The 17092-nt window shown below is 37.8% G+C and overlaps 1 protein-coding gene across 2 annotated transcripts in view; it reads right to left on the bottom strand.

Moving 5' to 3' along the window:
• Window positions 1-17092, bottom strand: part of ERAP2 (endoplasmic reticulum aminopeptidase 2) — a 43724-nt gene that overhangs the window by 17325 nt on the left and 9307 nt on the right. Inside the window, exons 3-10 of one of the 2 annotated variants that reach the window (XM_045899162.3) lie at window positions 14784-14918; window positions 13055-13175; window positions 10592-10746; window positions 7458-7571; window positions 6480-6611; window positions 6100-6231; window positions 3024-3093; window positions 1641-1815 (exon numbers count right to left, since the gene is read on the bottom strand). In XM_045899162.3, coding sequence (XP_045755118.1) covers window positions 1641-1815; window positions 3024-3093; window positions 6100-6231; window positions 6480-6611; window positions 7458-7571; window positions 10592-10746; window positions 13055-13175; window positions 14784-14918 — 1034 coding nt within the window. Of the gene's footprint in view, window positions 1-1640; window positions 1816-3023; window positions 3094-6099; window positions 6232-6479; window positions 6612-7457; window positions 7572-10591; window positions 10747-13054; window positions 13176-14783; window positions 14919-17092 lie in introns of those variants that run through there. The other variant, XM_064596418.1, reaches the window with a different exon arrangement.

Genomic DNA, 17092 nt, shown 5'->3' with positions numbered 1-17092 from the left:
GTCTTCAGTAAAATATAAAGCAATGAAAGAAACAGCATATGCTGACTTTATCTAGCTAAATGTCAGAAGAGATAATCAACCTGCCAACCCGTAAAGTACCGATAATTAACAAAGCAACTGAAAAATTTATACAAAAAGGTAAAAATGGACACATAGATATTGCCAAGATTTAACAGAATGATCTGGATTGATCTTGGCTCCAGAAGGAAAGGAATTTTTTCCCAATAAACATAGCTGGGAGTGTAAAAGAGGGAGAGTAGCATTTCATGAGTTTGGATAGGCATGACTTGGACAGTAAGAATTTTATAAGAATCATCTAAATACTGCCTCGGTATTACATTGATGTGTTTTGTAATAGATCATCATTGTAATAGATATTTGTTATCCTGGCCCATCCACACCATTGAACTCCATCGTGACATTCTGATAAATTACAAAAGCGTGAATCCCGCCTTCCCAGTAACGAATCAAACATTAAATTTTCCAGGCTGTGGGGGCGCCTGGGTGGCTCAGTCGTTAAGCGTCTGCCTTCGGCTCAGGTCATGATTCCAGAGTCCTGGGATCGAGCCCCACGTCGGGCTCCCTGCTCGGCCGGGAGCCTGCTTCTCCCTCTCCCCCTCCCCCTGCTTGTGTTCCCCTCTCTCGCTGTGTCTCTCTCTGTCAAATAAATAAAATCTTTAAAAAAAAAATTTTTTTTTCCAGGCTGTGTTGTCAAGATATAAATTGTTTTAAGCTCTTTGAGGTTCAGACTTCAGAAGGGCACACAGAAAAATGAAATGATGTGTACACAGAGAAGTGGCATAACAGTTGCTGTTGGATTGGAAACAGGCAACTGACCAAATAGAAAAGAAAAACAATATATTCTCTGTGTTAAAGACCCTGAATTTGCTTCTGATTCTCAGAAAACTTCTACAATTGTTGTTAGACAGATAACATCCCTAGAAAAAGAAATAACAATCGTAAGAGCCAGTACAGATGCACTTGTATTATTTCATTTAAAATTGTCCTCCTTCATCTCATGGATAGAACTAATAGATCAGAGAAATGTGGACAGTGTTGTGTTTCTTGATTTTAGTAACGCCTTGAACGCGTCTTCTTAGGATAGGCTGGTGAACGAGATGATAGTACGGTTCATTGGATTTACTTTCATTATTACCATGACACATCATATGTTTTAAGACATCCCGTTTATGGTCAGTTACTGAAAAACAAAAGGCCACAAGAGGTTTAATTCACAGGATTCACAGGAAGGTAACTCACTGCCTAGGGGATATATTCTCTCTTCTGATAAGACGGGTAGCTGTCCTAACACTTTCTAGGTATGCGCTAGTCTCACAACTATGAGGCCCCAGAAATCGAGGATGGAAAAGAGTAGGACATATTTCAAGAGAAATATAAACTGACCGCGCTCTGCATCAGAGCTGAGCGGCTGCTGCGGAATTACTAAGAGCAGAGCTGCGCGGCAAGGCCGTCGGGGCCCGCCCGAAGCTCCTTAAGTCTGTTGTCAAGGCTCGCTCGGGCCTCTGATTCCCGTGTAGAAAGAGCATCCACCACGTTGCCAGAGAAACTGAAAGAAAGCTAATGGAACAAGGAGCAAGCTGAGATGAAGTGACCCAGGCGAAGAGAAGAAAAGCAGCCACCTCTCCTGCAGGGCCCTCCATTCAGGGTCCTCTTTGAAAACACCGCTCAGGAAGCGCTCCTGCTGCAGCCTGAGGGAACGCCCTTCTCGTGTAACCACCACCAGGGCGATTCCTTTCTGCTGAGTCCACGTCGTCATCATCTCCTTGACCTCCACGTTTTCCCCAGGAAGGCGAGCTGAAATGACAAGTGACTTTGGTGACTCGAGACAGAGGAGAGCAGAAACGCAGATCTCCTTGGATGCCAGAAACCAGGCTTGAGGAGGAAGAGGGGAGGCTTCCCGCTGTCACCTAGGGGCTGGAACGGGAGCAGGGCTGCCCCAGCGCAGCTCTCTGCATGCAAGTTAACTGAAGGAGGGATGTGTGCGGCAGCTAGAGGGTTAACATGTGGTGGCAAAGTCCCAGAGGAAGGCCTTGCTTGAGCCTGGAGCCTCCCCCCTGCTCCATTTAAAAAACAAAACAAAACAAAACACAAAAAAACAAAACAGGAAAAACAAAAACCCACCTCTCCATTCTAAGAACAGTGGAGTGGAGGTGTTTAGGAGAGAAATGTCTATCTTTAGGGGAGCGTTAAATATTCCAAAAGAACTATATCAATACATGTCTATTGAATGGAGAACAAAACCTCTAGCTTCCTAGCTTCTGTTATGGATTTCTGACCACTGGATTATGCTGAATCTTCCTTTAAAAACTACAATTTATGGGATTACCGTGACTCTTTTTAAAAAGAGTTCCCCTTTTCTTTCATGGTGACTTTTCTTTCTTCTCTACTAAAGTGGTCCACTAACTTCCCAGAAGTAAACAAAAAGATGGGACCTCAAGAAAACCATTCACTATATTTCCAAACCTAACATACTTGCTTTGGCATCTTTCTGAGCCTGGAGGATGCCAATGCATCCTCTAACCACGCAGAGGAATTCTGAGCTGAGATATTTTTAGCTAGCAGTGGGGTTGTGGGAAAGCTGAATTATAACAACAAAAATATAGTAGTAACAGCATCATCCCCCTAAATGGCCTGAACATTCCTTTTTCAGTCAACTTTGTTTCAAGGAAAATTGTGGAACTCTCTTCCTTTCCAGTTATTTAAAGGGACAGTTGATGGGGCACCTGGGTGGCTCAGTCAGTTAAATGTCCAACTCTTGGTTTCAGCTCAGGTCATGATCTCTTGGGTCAGGGGATCGGATGGAGCCCCACGTCAGGCTCCCCCCTGAATGGGGAGCCTGCTTGAAGATTCTCTCCCTCTGCCCCTCCCCCCACTCTAGCACTCTCTCTCTCTAATAAATAAATAAATCTTTAAAAAAATAAAGAGACAGTTAGGCTCATCTACATACTCACTTTGGGTATGTGATGCCCCAGACCTCTTCTACTCTATAAGTTTCTTTATACTTACTGTATTGCTTGTCATCTTGGAATCAGAATAACAAAATTCACCAGATGTAAAATCACCTAGACAGCTCTATAAAACAAGAATGGAAGAACACCACCATTTGGGTACTGATAGTTGGCTAAACATGCATATTAGACATGAATGTAGACATTTAATAGCTGTATGAAAATTTAATTGATCCAGACATGGTATGGAGCACAGCAATTCATGAAAATGGAAAAAAAAAAAAAAAGCATCTCTGTAGTGACCATAGGAAATCCACAAACTTACTTACATACATAAAACAAAAAGTAATTTTTGTGGATTTCCTATAGTCACTGCAAAGATGCCTTTTTTTTGCCTTTTTTTTTCATTTTCATGAATTGCTATGCTCCTTACCATGTCTGTCTAGATCAATTAAATTTATATATGTGTGTATACATATATATACACGCATATATTTCAAGTTTTCTAAAGAAGTACAATGTAGTAGAATAACTGTTTTAAAAATTAGTTTGTTGAATTTTTCTTTCATTTCTTCTCTTTCCTCTGGGAAAGGTCCTACTTTATTCTTTTATTGGGCATCCTACTCATGCCCCTGTTTAGCATTTAGGCAACTGTGTCTAGTACTAACCTTCTCCTACTGTATCACAAATCCCTTGATTGGGGAGAGGGAATGCCTTTGCTTACCTGGGCATTCCCAATGACTACCACAGTAGCATATAAAGAGAATAATAACTTTTGAATTCAGAATTAAAATGAGACCTAAGCAAATCAACCACTTGTCAATCAACCCTTAAATAACTAAGACTTAATGCTTAAGGGGAACTATAAATGGAAAAATAACACACTTTTCAAGGCTCTCAAATGCTTTTAAATGATTTTATGAAAAATAACAACAAAGAATTCCTCTAATTCCCAATTTGCTATTGACATGTATTAGAAATGATGTTACATGACACAGTGCTGAGTAAGATATTTACAGGAATTTATCATTTTCATACCACAGTTTCAGTTGGCATCAGAAAGTGGTCAACTAGGGCGCCTGGGTGGCTCAGTTGGTTAAGCGACTGCCTTCGGCTCAGGTCATGATCCTGGAGTCCCGGGATCGAGTCCCGCATCGGGCTTCCTGCTCGGCAGGGAGCCTGCTTCTCCCTCTGACCCTCCCCCCTCTCATGTGCTCTCTATCTCTCTCATTCTCTCTGTCTCAAATAAATAAATAAAATCTTTTTTTTTTTAATAAATAAAATCTTTAAAAAAAAAAAAAAAGAAAGTGGTCAACTAGACCTGAGGACCTTTAGGGAAAGGTTAGATGGGAGACTTTCCTGATAACTAGGAAGAAGCTGTGATGTAATTAAGAAAATAAATACTGAACTTGGAATCAGAAGGTAGATCTCAAGTACTGGTTCCATCATGGCATGGTGTATATATAACCTTGGCGCCAATCTCTCCCTCAGTATTATTTTTCCCACCTATAAAATGGGGCAAGAATGCCTACCTTCTTCTTGAGATAGCTAATAAGCATGATATGACAAAAATTAACATAGGAATATTCACAGTTGGCCTAAAAGAATCCTGCAATTGTTGGCCAAATTTCTCCTTTAATATCCCCCCAATACCCACTATGCACACCAAAGACAGATTGTTCCTTGTTGAAGAAAGGCAAGGTTAATGTCTACACACACACACACACACACACACACACACACACACAAAGCAAATGAGAGGGGGAAAGTGAGGGATGAGAGAGAAAAGCAATGTGAGGCTTGTTGAGAAGTTTAGGAGGACTCTGGAGAGAGAGCATCTAGATTGTCAGCAGGAGGTGATGGAAACGGATAAAGAGCACTTATATAGGTTGTATTAAGGACTGTGTATTTCAGTCCCTTTTATGATTTTCAAGAAATGTGAACAAAAGATTTGAGCTATGTTGAAAAAATGTTTAATGACTTTGACTACAAAATCACACATAAATTATTAGACCACGAGGGTTCAGACTTTATAAGAGCATTAAAAAAATCAAATGAGATAATGCACTTGAAATATCATTTTAAACTATTACGTGCTATGTAAATATTGAACAATATTATGACTGTCCCCGGGCCATAAGTGCTTATAAGGAAGAGAGGACCCCTTCTGTCTACAATGGCTTAGGGTTTGTCTACCTGTATGAGCCCTGCCAGTCCAATAATTCTGTGAAAGATTATTTTACTCACAGTTGAAAATTTAAGAATATTTTAATAATTATTAGAATCCTCTGAGTTGACTGCATGTTTTCTTTGTTTTACCTATTATACTACATGAATCCCAATGACAAAGAGACCAAGAGTTCCCTAATTAACAATTAATTGTTTATTAATCACAATGCTAGGTGCTGTGGCATTAAAAAAAAGAATAGATATGATTCTTGTTCTTAAGCAAATTTTATTAGTCTCACCATTGTTATTACTGAACCATTATAAACTAATAAAAGAGAATGTCACTGTGTAGAACAGATTCATAAATGCGCTTCTAGGTATTGAGCAGAAAGGCAAAACACTGAGGGGTGGAGTAGTCTGTAAGGAGGAGGTAAAATCTCAGCTAGAACTCAAAAGATGGATGGCAAGAAAAAAAGTGCATTTCAGGTAGCAAGAGCCCTCAAAACAAAAACGTGATGACATAAGGATTGAGTAGGATTTCTTCCTCTGAGGGAGAAGATGTGTCTCATGCAATGGAGAATAGCTGCTGGGCAATAAAGTTGAGAAGGTAGAGTTCAACCTTAAAATTTGGGCAGGGAAGATTAGATATTCATGGCAGGAATTACAAAGTCATTAAAGATTTTGGAAAATGGGGAGATAAAAGTATCAGGTTAACTATAGAAGGGAACCAAAGAGAAGGAGACCAGATATCAGAGGCCTGTGACTATCCCATGATGGGTGGCATCCTGGTTTAGTGTGGTGCCAGAGGGAAAAGGAACATGTTGCCTTCTATGGACCCTGGCAGTGTAGAAAGTGGAAGAGATATTGGTTGGCTGACAGTACAACTATTTATAAACCTTCACAATTAGCCTGTTACATTTTAGGCTCAACAACAGTTTCTGTTACCCAGTATATGACTTACATTTGACAGACTGCTCCACAAATCATCATTTTTAGCATTTCCATAACTGAACCTCTTTAAGTAGTAAATAATTCCTTTGTGGAATTTCTCCTCATTCAGAAAATCCTTGAGCATATTCAAAATACAAGCTCCCTTAAAAAATAAAGAAAGAAAGACAACAAACAAAAAAAGAAGATAAAGAAAAAGGTTGTATGATTTGTTTTTAAAGGAAGCTTAAATCTTATGGAACATGCGTAATGTCTGAAAAATGAACATCAAATACAAGAAACATAGAACAAGTGGTGGTAACCTGCAACCAATTAAGTTCAACTGCTGATCTTACAAGCCTTGTTATATTTCTCCTGAAAGCAGAGCTCCCACCTGCCCACAGCAGTTACTACCTTGTTATAGGAAACTGCATCAAACATTTCCGCTATCTGAGTAGGAGTTTCTGCTTGATTGGAGATAGGACGGGATGAATTTAATGAATCTTTTTTAATTACTGCAAAACACACATCCAAAAAAGCATCATCCTAAAGAGGGAAAAAATTTTTTTCACTTTCAGTTTGAAACTTTCAAAGCAAAAGAAAACACAGTAGGCTTAGGAAGATATTCGTAGAAGTAGTCAAACAATATTTCTTACAATTGATTGTAAGTTTCTTTCCCCATCTATATTCCCCTGCCACCCATTCTCTACTTCATAAAGGTATAAATCCAACATTCCTTCAGACATTGTTTGAATGTTTACCATGTACCAGGCCCTTGGATAGAGAAAAAAAATGGTTCCCATTTAGTGAACATTTGCTATGTGCCAGGACCTTACATCTATCATCTGTGATCCTGTCAACACCCTGCAAAGTAGATGCATTATGTGCACTTTAGAAGTGAGAATATATGAAGCTTTGGGATTACACCATGGATTCAACACATAGCAAATATGAAGATCCTGACTCTGAATCCATGTCTGTCTGTACCATACTGGACCAAATGCCTACCCCAAAGAGCTAAGTAACCATTACAAACCACCTTGATAGGTAGTGTTTAGACTCTTTATGCCTAAAGAAAAAGACGTGTTTGAAAAAAATCTTTTCATACATTTTGGGGAAGTGAATAGGCCTTTTGAAAATTCTAGAGGAGCATGCCCCAGTTATGCTTAATTTTCAGGTGACATGCCAAGAACTCTCCACAGGATCTCTAGCTATGGGCACCATTTTGTCCTATATCATTGTATATGGACAGCGATTTTCTTTTCTCTCACCTCACATACACAGCTGTATATTTGTGCTATTTGAGCTCTCTGTCCATAGATTTTTGGGTGAGAGATTTATGTTATGGGCTGAATTGTGTATGTGGTATGACATACAAAATTGTAAACTTACAGATTGTAGCTCTGGATATGTGGCATTAACAGAGATGAGTTCCATGTATGTTGCAAAACCTTCATTGAGCCAAATATCATTCCACCATTCCATTGTAACCAGGTTGCCAAACCACTAGGAAGCAAAGACTCAATGTTATTAGAAATTAAACAAATATTGGGGCACCTGGGTGGCTCAGTTGGTTGAACATGGGACTTGTGATTGCAGCTCAGGTCAAAATCTCAGAGTTGTGAGTTGGGGCCCCACATTCTGCTCTGCTCTGCACTCATCGGGGAGTCTGTTTGAGATTTTCTCTCTTCCTCTGCCCTTCCTCCCAGCTCTTGCACATGCGCACTCTCTCTCTCTCTCTCTCTCTTAAATAAATAAATAAATCTTAAGAAAAGAAATTAAACAAACATAAAAAATTATTAACTGTAGCAAAAAATACAATGGATGCTAACTTCCTTCTTTCAGTGGTTAAGGCCTTTCCACTCTCTGTTACCTTTTTTTCTCTGTACAACTTCCTTCTACTGATTTCTTTGCCTTCTCTTCTCACCACCACATTTTTGCTTCTTTTTTTACTTTTCTTTCTTTTGTGTCCTTGTAGTCCCCAACTCTCCAACTTCCATTTTACTCTCCCAACATTTCCTAGCTATTAGATTTAATATTAAGGAAGAAAATAAAACCTTTTATGGGGTAAGTACAATCTCACCTTGTCCTTGATTTATGGTGATGGTCTTAGGAGAAATATAAGCCAAAATATCTTCGGTGAGTTCACTTCTTTATATTAAGTAGCAGGTATTTAAGAGAATCATAAGAATTCTAGGACTCTGATTGCTACATAGTATTACTGATGAGGGAATTTAGTTGTTAACTTTTGCTCTGACTTCCTTCCAGGGATTAACCTGGACACTGAAGTGAATAAAGTTCTGAGATTTTAATTATACATAAATAAAATTAACAGGATGCAAAAGGAAATCTAAATAGCAATTTACCTTTGACCTATATTTGATCTGTAACACTGGTTTTAAGCATTACTACTTTTTCATGTACTTTTGTATATTATTTAGCCTATATGCCCAATATTATCCATCTAATTTATCTGTTTCAGGGTTGCAATCTCCAGAGGGATGGGAAATTAAACAAAAAGACTCTAAGATTCAAAAGAGACTTCTTATAGTTATAGCTAGATGTGTAGCTTCTAGCAACTGTTTAAGCTCTATTTCTTTTCTGACAACCCTCAGATCATTTTACAAGCGGGCACCAATCTTCCTGAGGGCATCTGTGAGAAAGGATGGGAGGTGTTTCCTTATTTTGAGAAGTGATGAATACGAAAAATACAAGTTGAGCTAATTTTGGTAACTTCACCAGTTAGTAAGAGTGGTTTATTCATTCATTCAATAAATATCTATTGAGAATCTACTACATTCCTGGCAACATGCCATATGTTAGAAATATAAAGATATATATAATACAGCCTCTGCCCCAATTCAAATGATGGACGTCAACTGATAGATAAATGCAATAAAACATTATGGTGCTATGATCAATGCCTGCACAAAGGATAGAGAGGATTCCAGGAGTTAAAAATAAGTTCTTCTGGGAAAGTGCGTAAGTTAGTTAAGAAAGGATTAGTTTCTTGAGTCTTGCAAAGGGCCCTCAGGTATGTTGGGAATAGTGTGTGCTCTAGGCAGATTAAGTAGCAGGAGCAAAAGCACAGGGGAGCAACACAGCCTGGCACATTCAGAAATGGCAGACAGTCTAGGATAGCTAAAGCTTACGGTGTTGGTAAGAGATGAGGCTGGGGAGGTGGAGAAGGGCTTCATCTTGGGTACTTGGTATGGCATGCTATGGACTCCTGACCCACTCAGTTGGCATTGGGAGTCTTTGTTGGAGTAAATGGTCGTATTGAGATCAGTGGGGGAGACAAAATAGTCAAGACAAAAATTCCACTTCTGCCGGCTGCTTCAGCCCCAGACTCTGCATCTCCATGAAAGAGAAGCTATAAAAGGAGGGCCAGAGGAGTCTCAGAGGTAGAGTTCTCCAACAATTTCCCTATAAACATTCAGTAGAAAGATTAGAAATCCCCAGATTCAGTCAAGTGCTTTAGAGCTACCAGTGACTAGTGATCAAAAGCCCTGAAATGAGCCAGTGGGGAGATTCTAAACCAGAGGAAGCCACACATATGTTCTTCGAGTACAGTGCTGAGCATGGTTCCTGTGTAATTGGGCACTTAGTTCACTGCTTAAATAAAATCCAACTTACTATTATAATAATGATAAGGGATAAAGTTAAAAATGAAAAATAAGATATTACTAGCTTCTAGTAAATACAATAAAATGATATTTGTCTACGTGGTGAAAGAGAATTTCTGGGGCCCTTAACAATTCACTGTGTTACTAGGGATTTTCAGAAATGAAATAGAGTGGAAATAGTCTATGATATCTACAGAGTTAGTTTTACAGTACCATATTTGCATCTAATACAGTGTGATAGATAGGCCTTGGAAATCTTAGCCTGCAGGAAATGATAGCAGTAGCAGAGATCATTGCTGCCATCACCAATAACTCACACTTATTGAGTGTGACAGGCACAGACACTTATCTGTAATTCTTCACAGCAGTTTCAAGAAGGAGGAACTATTATTAATTTAATTTTATAGATGAAGACATTAAAGTTTAGAGAGTTAGGTAATGTGTCTAGGGTCAGCAGCCCATAAGTACTTGGACTTGAAGTACTCGCTATGGCCATATAATGACATGTTCCAACTGAAGGGAGATTGATTATGCCCTAGACTAGGGAGTATACAGAGAAATATTTTTTAATAGAAATCTTTCCTTGTATGGTTTCCAATTCTGTGCCCTATCCATCTGCATAATCCATACCTTTCTTACTAAAATACATCAGAAGGCTTTGCCTTGAAGAGTTTTAGAGGATACAGTGGCCACTTCTCTTGTGATAAAACTCCTGTCTAGAGATTGTGATCTAGAGATTGAGATCTCTGCTACTTGACATACTGTGCTTGGTTTGATAGTCTCCAAGGTCCCCCCTAAGGGTAAGAGGATATAATTTTATGTTGTTTCAGGAAGCCCACTGGTGACCTGTACAATGCCTTTTTGGATTGATTCTAAGAGAATGTCATGACAGTCAGGTACCTGGTGTGCTAGTTCATGGGCTATGACTTTGGTGACCCATAGTTGATCAGAAGCAGAAGAAGTCTTAGTATCAAAGAGCAGTGATGTCTCTTCATATGTGATGAGGCCCCAATTTTCCATGGCTCCAGACTCAAAGTCAGGAATGGCAATTAGATCTAAGAAATAAGAACAACCATATTTGATCATTATGGCTTGTGCACCAGAAAAGGGATTTGCTTCCCCCCAAATACATTGTGATCCTTTCATGTATAAGCAGACTTTCTGAAAAGGTCAAGACTATTGTAACATTGACGTGGGGTCTTGTAGTTGCACTGAAAATAATCAGCACCCATTATTAAGCAGCACTAATTCTATCAATACACTTTTGGTTGTAGCTGAAGTAACCTGCTGATATTTAACCATTTGTTTCTAAATGTGCTAAACTCAACAAATACCTTGGGTGCATTAGTGCTAAGAAAATGATTTCTTTAAAAACACTCATATTGTATTTTATATTAATACTACTCAAAAGCATTGAAAAGTATCAAATAACTTCTAGTATGTTTGAGATTCATCAAAACATATAATGAACTCATTTCTATAAAAAAGAGAACAATATAGGATTTTAATTTCAGGAAAACATCTTTTAGGAGCAATCTCTATTGTCAATGTTTCAATTAATATTTAAAGAATGTATGGCCTCTATTATGAGCAAGTAGAGGAAAAGGCAGTAGAGGAAAAAAGCTGTGGGCATCAATTATTTCTGACCTCAATTTCCTTTTCAACATTGATATTTTCTCTACCTCTTAACAAAGTCTTGAGGGGAAAAAAGTGAAATTTAATTATCTTTAAGCAACTCAGGTATACTGTATATTAATTTAGAATATATCTGTGTGTGTGTGTGTGTGTATGTATACCATTTGCCATTGATGTCATGCAAGTTAGAAAATTCCTGGCTAATATTTAATCTCGGAATTTTTACTTTTTACTCTGCTAGGCCATTTTGGAAAAAGTACTGTTTGATTAAAAAGAAAAGTAATTTTTTTAAGTTGAAATGAACCAAGTCACTTGGCTTACGATTACATTGTCTGGAATTAATACTGGTTAATTCTAGTGGATAAAAACAAATACTTAATAAGACAATCGAAAGTAAATTAGCACTAATAAAGATTAGTATTCATTAGTACTTCAAATGTGGGAATAATTCCTTTTGTAAATTGCAGTGATGATTTTATATAAGTTGGATAATTTCCCATAGTCATTAGAGATACTTATATCTGGTTTAATTTTTCTTAAACTGCACCCTTCTTTTCAGTTTTTAAAAATACATTTCATAGGGGCACCTGGGTGGCTCAGTCAGTTAAGCGTCTGCCTTCAGCTCTGGTCATGATCCCAGGGTCCTGGGATTGAACCCCGTGTCATGTCGGCTCCTTGCTCAGCAGGGAGTCTGCTGCCCCCTTTCTCTCTCCCTCCCTGCCTCTCCCTGTTTGTGCCCGCACATGCTCTCTCTCTCTCTCTCAAATAAATAAAATCTTAAAAAAAAAATACATTTCATATGATCTTCAAGGTTGCATTGTTCAAGAGCAACGTAAGATTGTTGATGGTTATTAGATCTTTCCTTGACTTTTGACATAGAGGACAATGGATTATGGTAAATTTAGCATATCTATACTAAAAAGCATATAGAATCTGCACTATAATAAAGCACTGAGACTTAGGAACTATAAGAATAAGCCCCTGGATAAGTCTTTCGATGGTCTCTTATACCTCCTCTAAGGAAAAATGGCACAGATGTTGGGGGTAAAGAGGAGCAAAGACATGATAGGGAGTATGTTTTAATGTCCCCAAGGGAAAAAAAAGTTGGTCACTGTCAGAAATTCTAAAAACCAATCTACATATGTTATGAAACCTAAGTCATGGTTTAATGTGTTCTGCAACATTATTAAAATCATAACTTTTATTTTTTAAGATAGAAAATTAAAACCAAGATAGACTGTGTGTATCTTCCTATGTAAAGATCTACTACTATCACATCAAATCATCTATTTCCTCCAAGTCTTCTTTTATTTTTAAATCTGTGCCACATTCTTATCTTCCAACTTCAAATGCACTATAAACAGAGGGACAATTTTCAGCCATTTACGTAAGTCTTCGGCAAATGTTATAAAAGATTGCTGGTCTTGTATAAATATGGCATAGAAACAAGTTGTATGCTCTGGAAAATTCATCCAATTAAATCTAACATGCGATGCAGCTATTTTAATGTGAACCTGATAAAAGAATAAAATGATCCACACTACTCAGACTTCTCATAAATACTTTCTTTTCTACACTCAAGAACCATCTCTGAGGTACAAATTATTGCTTCTTGGGCTAACTGAACCTCTTCAGTACTCATTTAAATCACATATAAAGACAAAAAAAAAAAATCAAAGCAAGGTCTATAAGCAAAAATAAATACAATGACATGGAATTTGAACCTACCCAGTTTGGGGAGTGGATAGTTGATATCAAAGTAATTTTCATAAAAATCAAGTAGCTTTAATGATGCTTCCAAAGCATAATGTGTTTGACTCCATTTATCTGGGGATGCATAGACGGACACCTGGAAATGTTGATCAGAAGAAGTGGTCTTTGAATGTCACAAATCCTTGGCACAATTCCATTCCTAACAACCCTCACTCAAAGAAAGGTAGACTACATTTTTCAAGAAATTACTGTAATACAATTAAGCATGTTTTTGATGGGGATAAGATGTTCCATAAAGTATTAAACAAAAATCAGTCTTAAAAATTATAAACAACCCTGTGTCTCTTGTTATAACCCATTCCCTAGGTGCTAATCTGTAAATTTCAAGCTATATGAATCCACTGTATCATGAGAGCCCACTTGAGCTCATCACTATTATGCATTCTAGCACTTGAGGGCCAGTCTTCCAGAATTGTGTTCACCAGCACAAGTCAGATAAAACATAGGAGTATGAGTTGGAAAGCCTTCAAAATTTATTGGATCTACCTTCTCGTCTAGTTGACTTTAAACTCAAAAATCCCCCAATATGTTCCTTTACTCTCCCACAAGTATATAACACTGAATGGAAAAAGATAAAATTACATTCCACTTTTATTGGGTTTCAAGTATGGTGCTACTTTCATTTTATGATCTGCTTTCATGCTCTGAATTACCTGAAGTTCCTCAGAACTTTTATAGGAAGCATATATTAATAGTTACCATTTTTTGATGGCTTATCAGGCACAGTGCTAAATATGTACATGTGAAATCTAATTGAATCCTCTCAACAACCTTATGAAAAGATGGAAACACATGGGAATTAAGTAACTTGCTCCAAGTCAGAGCTGGGATGTGAAACCCAGGAAGCTGACTGGAATATGCCCTCCTGAAGTTAAGTACCATCAGGCCTTTCATATGTCTGTTATCTATGCAGACTCTGGGTGCAGAGCTGCTGTGTTATGTATCTAGATGCATTACTCATAACATATATCTACATATCTGTAAGTATAATATGTATATAAATTGAAATAGCTATTTTATAGCTGTTTTTCATGAGCATTATTTTAGGGTTCTTTGAATGTTTGTATGTCTATATTTGGTTCTTCAGGGTAAGGAGATGATGATGATGTCCCTACTGATATTTGCAAAACTCTGTAAGCTACCCATTGGGTATTGTAAATTTTTTCAAATAATGAAGACTCTAAAAAGTATGAAGTACCTCTCATTGAGGGAAAAAAGTTATAGAAAACAATTGGAAACAATGTGAATGTCCTAAAATAAGATGCTGATTAAAATTTCTTTTGGTACTTCCATGCAGTCTAACACTAAGCAATTATTAACATAATATTATAGGAAATTCCATAAAATGTAATAAAAATATTATAGAAAAATTCAACGGCATTCAGTTCTTATGGCATATTATGGTGAATATAGAGTTAAATAATCTTAAAGATTATTTTGTAAAAGGTATACACAGTTATTGTATACACTCTCATATACTGACATACATACAGAAAATACTTGAAAACTTACACTAATATTATCAGTAATTATATCTTGATGGTGGGATTTATGAGTAATTTATTTTATTTTCTGTCTATTTTGTGAAATAAGCATGATACTTTGATAACAAGAAAAAAAAAGTGTAAGAAAATAAAAGCTTGTTGCTCTCAGGACAGTGTATAAAATTAGAACCCAGTCTTACCTTGACGCCTGAGGAGGTGGTGCCACTCACAGAGTTGAAATCACAAACTATATAAGCTACAAGGTATGTACTCATTTTTACCGTAGTTTCAAAATGATCTTCTAAGAGGCCTCCTTCAAGTTCAATTGTCTTAACCTACAGGAAGGGAAAAAAATAGTATTTGTAAATTGGAATATTTTACAACAATGCCTATGATTTAAGTTGGTGAAGGTCCTGACACTTTGAAGGCCACTTGATGACATTAGAGGAGATCAATGGCCTGTCATAATATTCTGTGACCTCTCCTCCCTTTTTTTCTTTTACCCCTAGACTTCCTCTAAGACATCATGTACCACCTGTGAGATCCCAAAATGATGCCAAATCTTATTTTGTTGCTTGAAAGCATAAAAATATTTTAGATATTTCTACTTTCTTGAAATGCAGTAATCTCCAACACTGGCATAAATTCAAGTTCTGCACTTGTAAGCAAAAATATCAAAGAATGTCTCCTTTCCCTTTGTTTGTTATATAATAGATCTCTGTTGCAGAAGGAAATGGGACACAAAACTGTGTGAGATAATTTTCATTATCTTTTAGTCCTCTTTTTATTTATGTGTGAGGTAGGTGTTATTTCACAGGTGAGGAAAGAGAGTCTCAGAAATGTTAACTGAACTGCCCAAGATCACGTGGCTAGTTCCACAGGAAGACCAAGATGTGGATGTGACCGTGTGACTCCAGAGACATTGCTCATTCTTTCACTCGCTGTGTGACAGCTTGAGTCATAGTCTTATTTTATCTTTGCTTCATCGATTCAGCAATGAAAGCAGGCAGGCCAAGGAGGTCATTAGTAATTTAAGCTTCTGCCTATCTACGGAAGAAGTAAGAAGTTTTAAGCCTACAGACTGGTCAGCCACATCTATCAAATTCACTGAGTAATTACCAAATTTTATCTTTATTTGCTCAGGATAGCTTGTCCCAGAGATGGTTTCCACCATGGTACAATGCCCCCAAATACTGAATGGATACAGATCCAGTAATCTGAAAATACCACTTTCTTCAAATTGGTAACAACTCTATAGACTAGCTTTCCCCTCCCAACATCCCTTTCAAGGCATCAGGCTTCAACAGCACTAACCAGGGATTGTCAGGCATGTTTTATCTGTTTGGATAAGATTGCAGTTTGCCTTGGCAAGAGAAAATAGCTTGAAGTATTACCAGAAACTGTCTAGCCTACTTAAATGACAAATGTTTGTGCTATTTAATTCTACAGTATTTGATTCTAGAGAATTCTATAAAAAAATGAGGTCCTAAGTTTTAATAAAGTAGAAGACACTGACCAATACTTTGAGAAAGGTAGCAGTATATATAGGACTGCGCCTTACATATATATATCCTACAAGTTAACTCTGTAGAACAACAATCTCTTTTTTAGGGATCTGATTCAACCAGAATTCTATGAGCACATACTTCTACCAGAGGCAAGGATTATGGTAGAGGCCAGGGAGAGGGCATTTTGACTGTAGTCTTATGACCAAACTCAGTAAAAAACCAGTTAGTCAAGTGTGTTAGAGGAGAGAGGGGAGGAGGAGGAAGGCTGTGGGACACTGGGGGGACGAGAGTCTCTGACACTAGACACTGGTGGCAGGAGTGGTTAGGAGACGGTTGGGGTTCCCTCTGATTTCTCTCCCCCGCTGCCCCCCCCCCCCATGAAGATGTAGCACACGGAGGCTGAGTTTTATTCTGGAACCTGGAGCGAACCATGTGGATTAACATTGCCTTAAATGGAAGTGCATGGAGTGTTAGTGTACGGTCTTCCAGGATGATGATGTAATCTCCAAGTACAGAACACTTGTTGCTAGACAAGGATTTAGCTGTTTCTCAATATTGGCCGGACTTTCCTTACATAGCAAGTATCGCCAGCAGGTGTGTGTTCCTTTAAGAAATGAAGGGGACAAAAAAATGTCCCAAAGATATGCTGCCTTCCCTAGTACTTGTCTGGCTACCTCACTTCCCTTAAATCTTGTATTAACTGAGCAGACTGAGAACTTAGTATGTGTTGTTTCTCACCAATCCATAGCCCAGCTTAATTGTTGCAGCGATTGTCCAGAGAGTAAGATTGTAGCATGACTTCAATTGTCCTTTTTTGGTCAACCACAAAATCCTGGATTGGGCATGTCAGTGAGAAGCAGACAGTGGAGCCAGTATTTGCTGGAAAGGTATGATCCGGAGAACTGGACAAGTCAGTTGAGGCAATGCAAATATTCAAGGATTGTATAAAATATTTTTTAAATATGCACTAATTTGTCTTAAATATGAGAAGTTGCTGGAGA

Source organism: Mirounga angustirostris, unplaced genomic scaffold (genome assembly GCF_029215605.1).
Source record: "Mirounga angustirostris isolate CCGP_5_RB_7025 unplaced genomic scaffold, mMirAng1.0.hap1 SCAF_7, whole genome shotgun sequence".
NCBI classification, from domain to species: domain Eukaryota; kingdom Metazoa; phylum Chordata; class Mammalia; order Carnivora; family Phocidae; genus Mirounga; species Mirounga angustirostris.
This window is presented reverse-complemented; position numbering and strand designations above follow the sequence as displayed.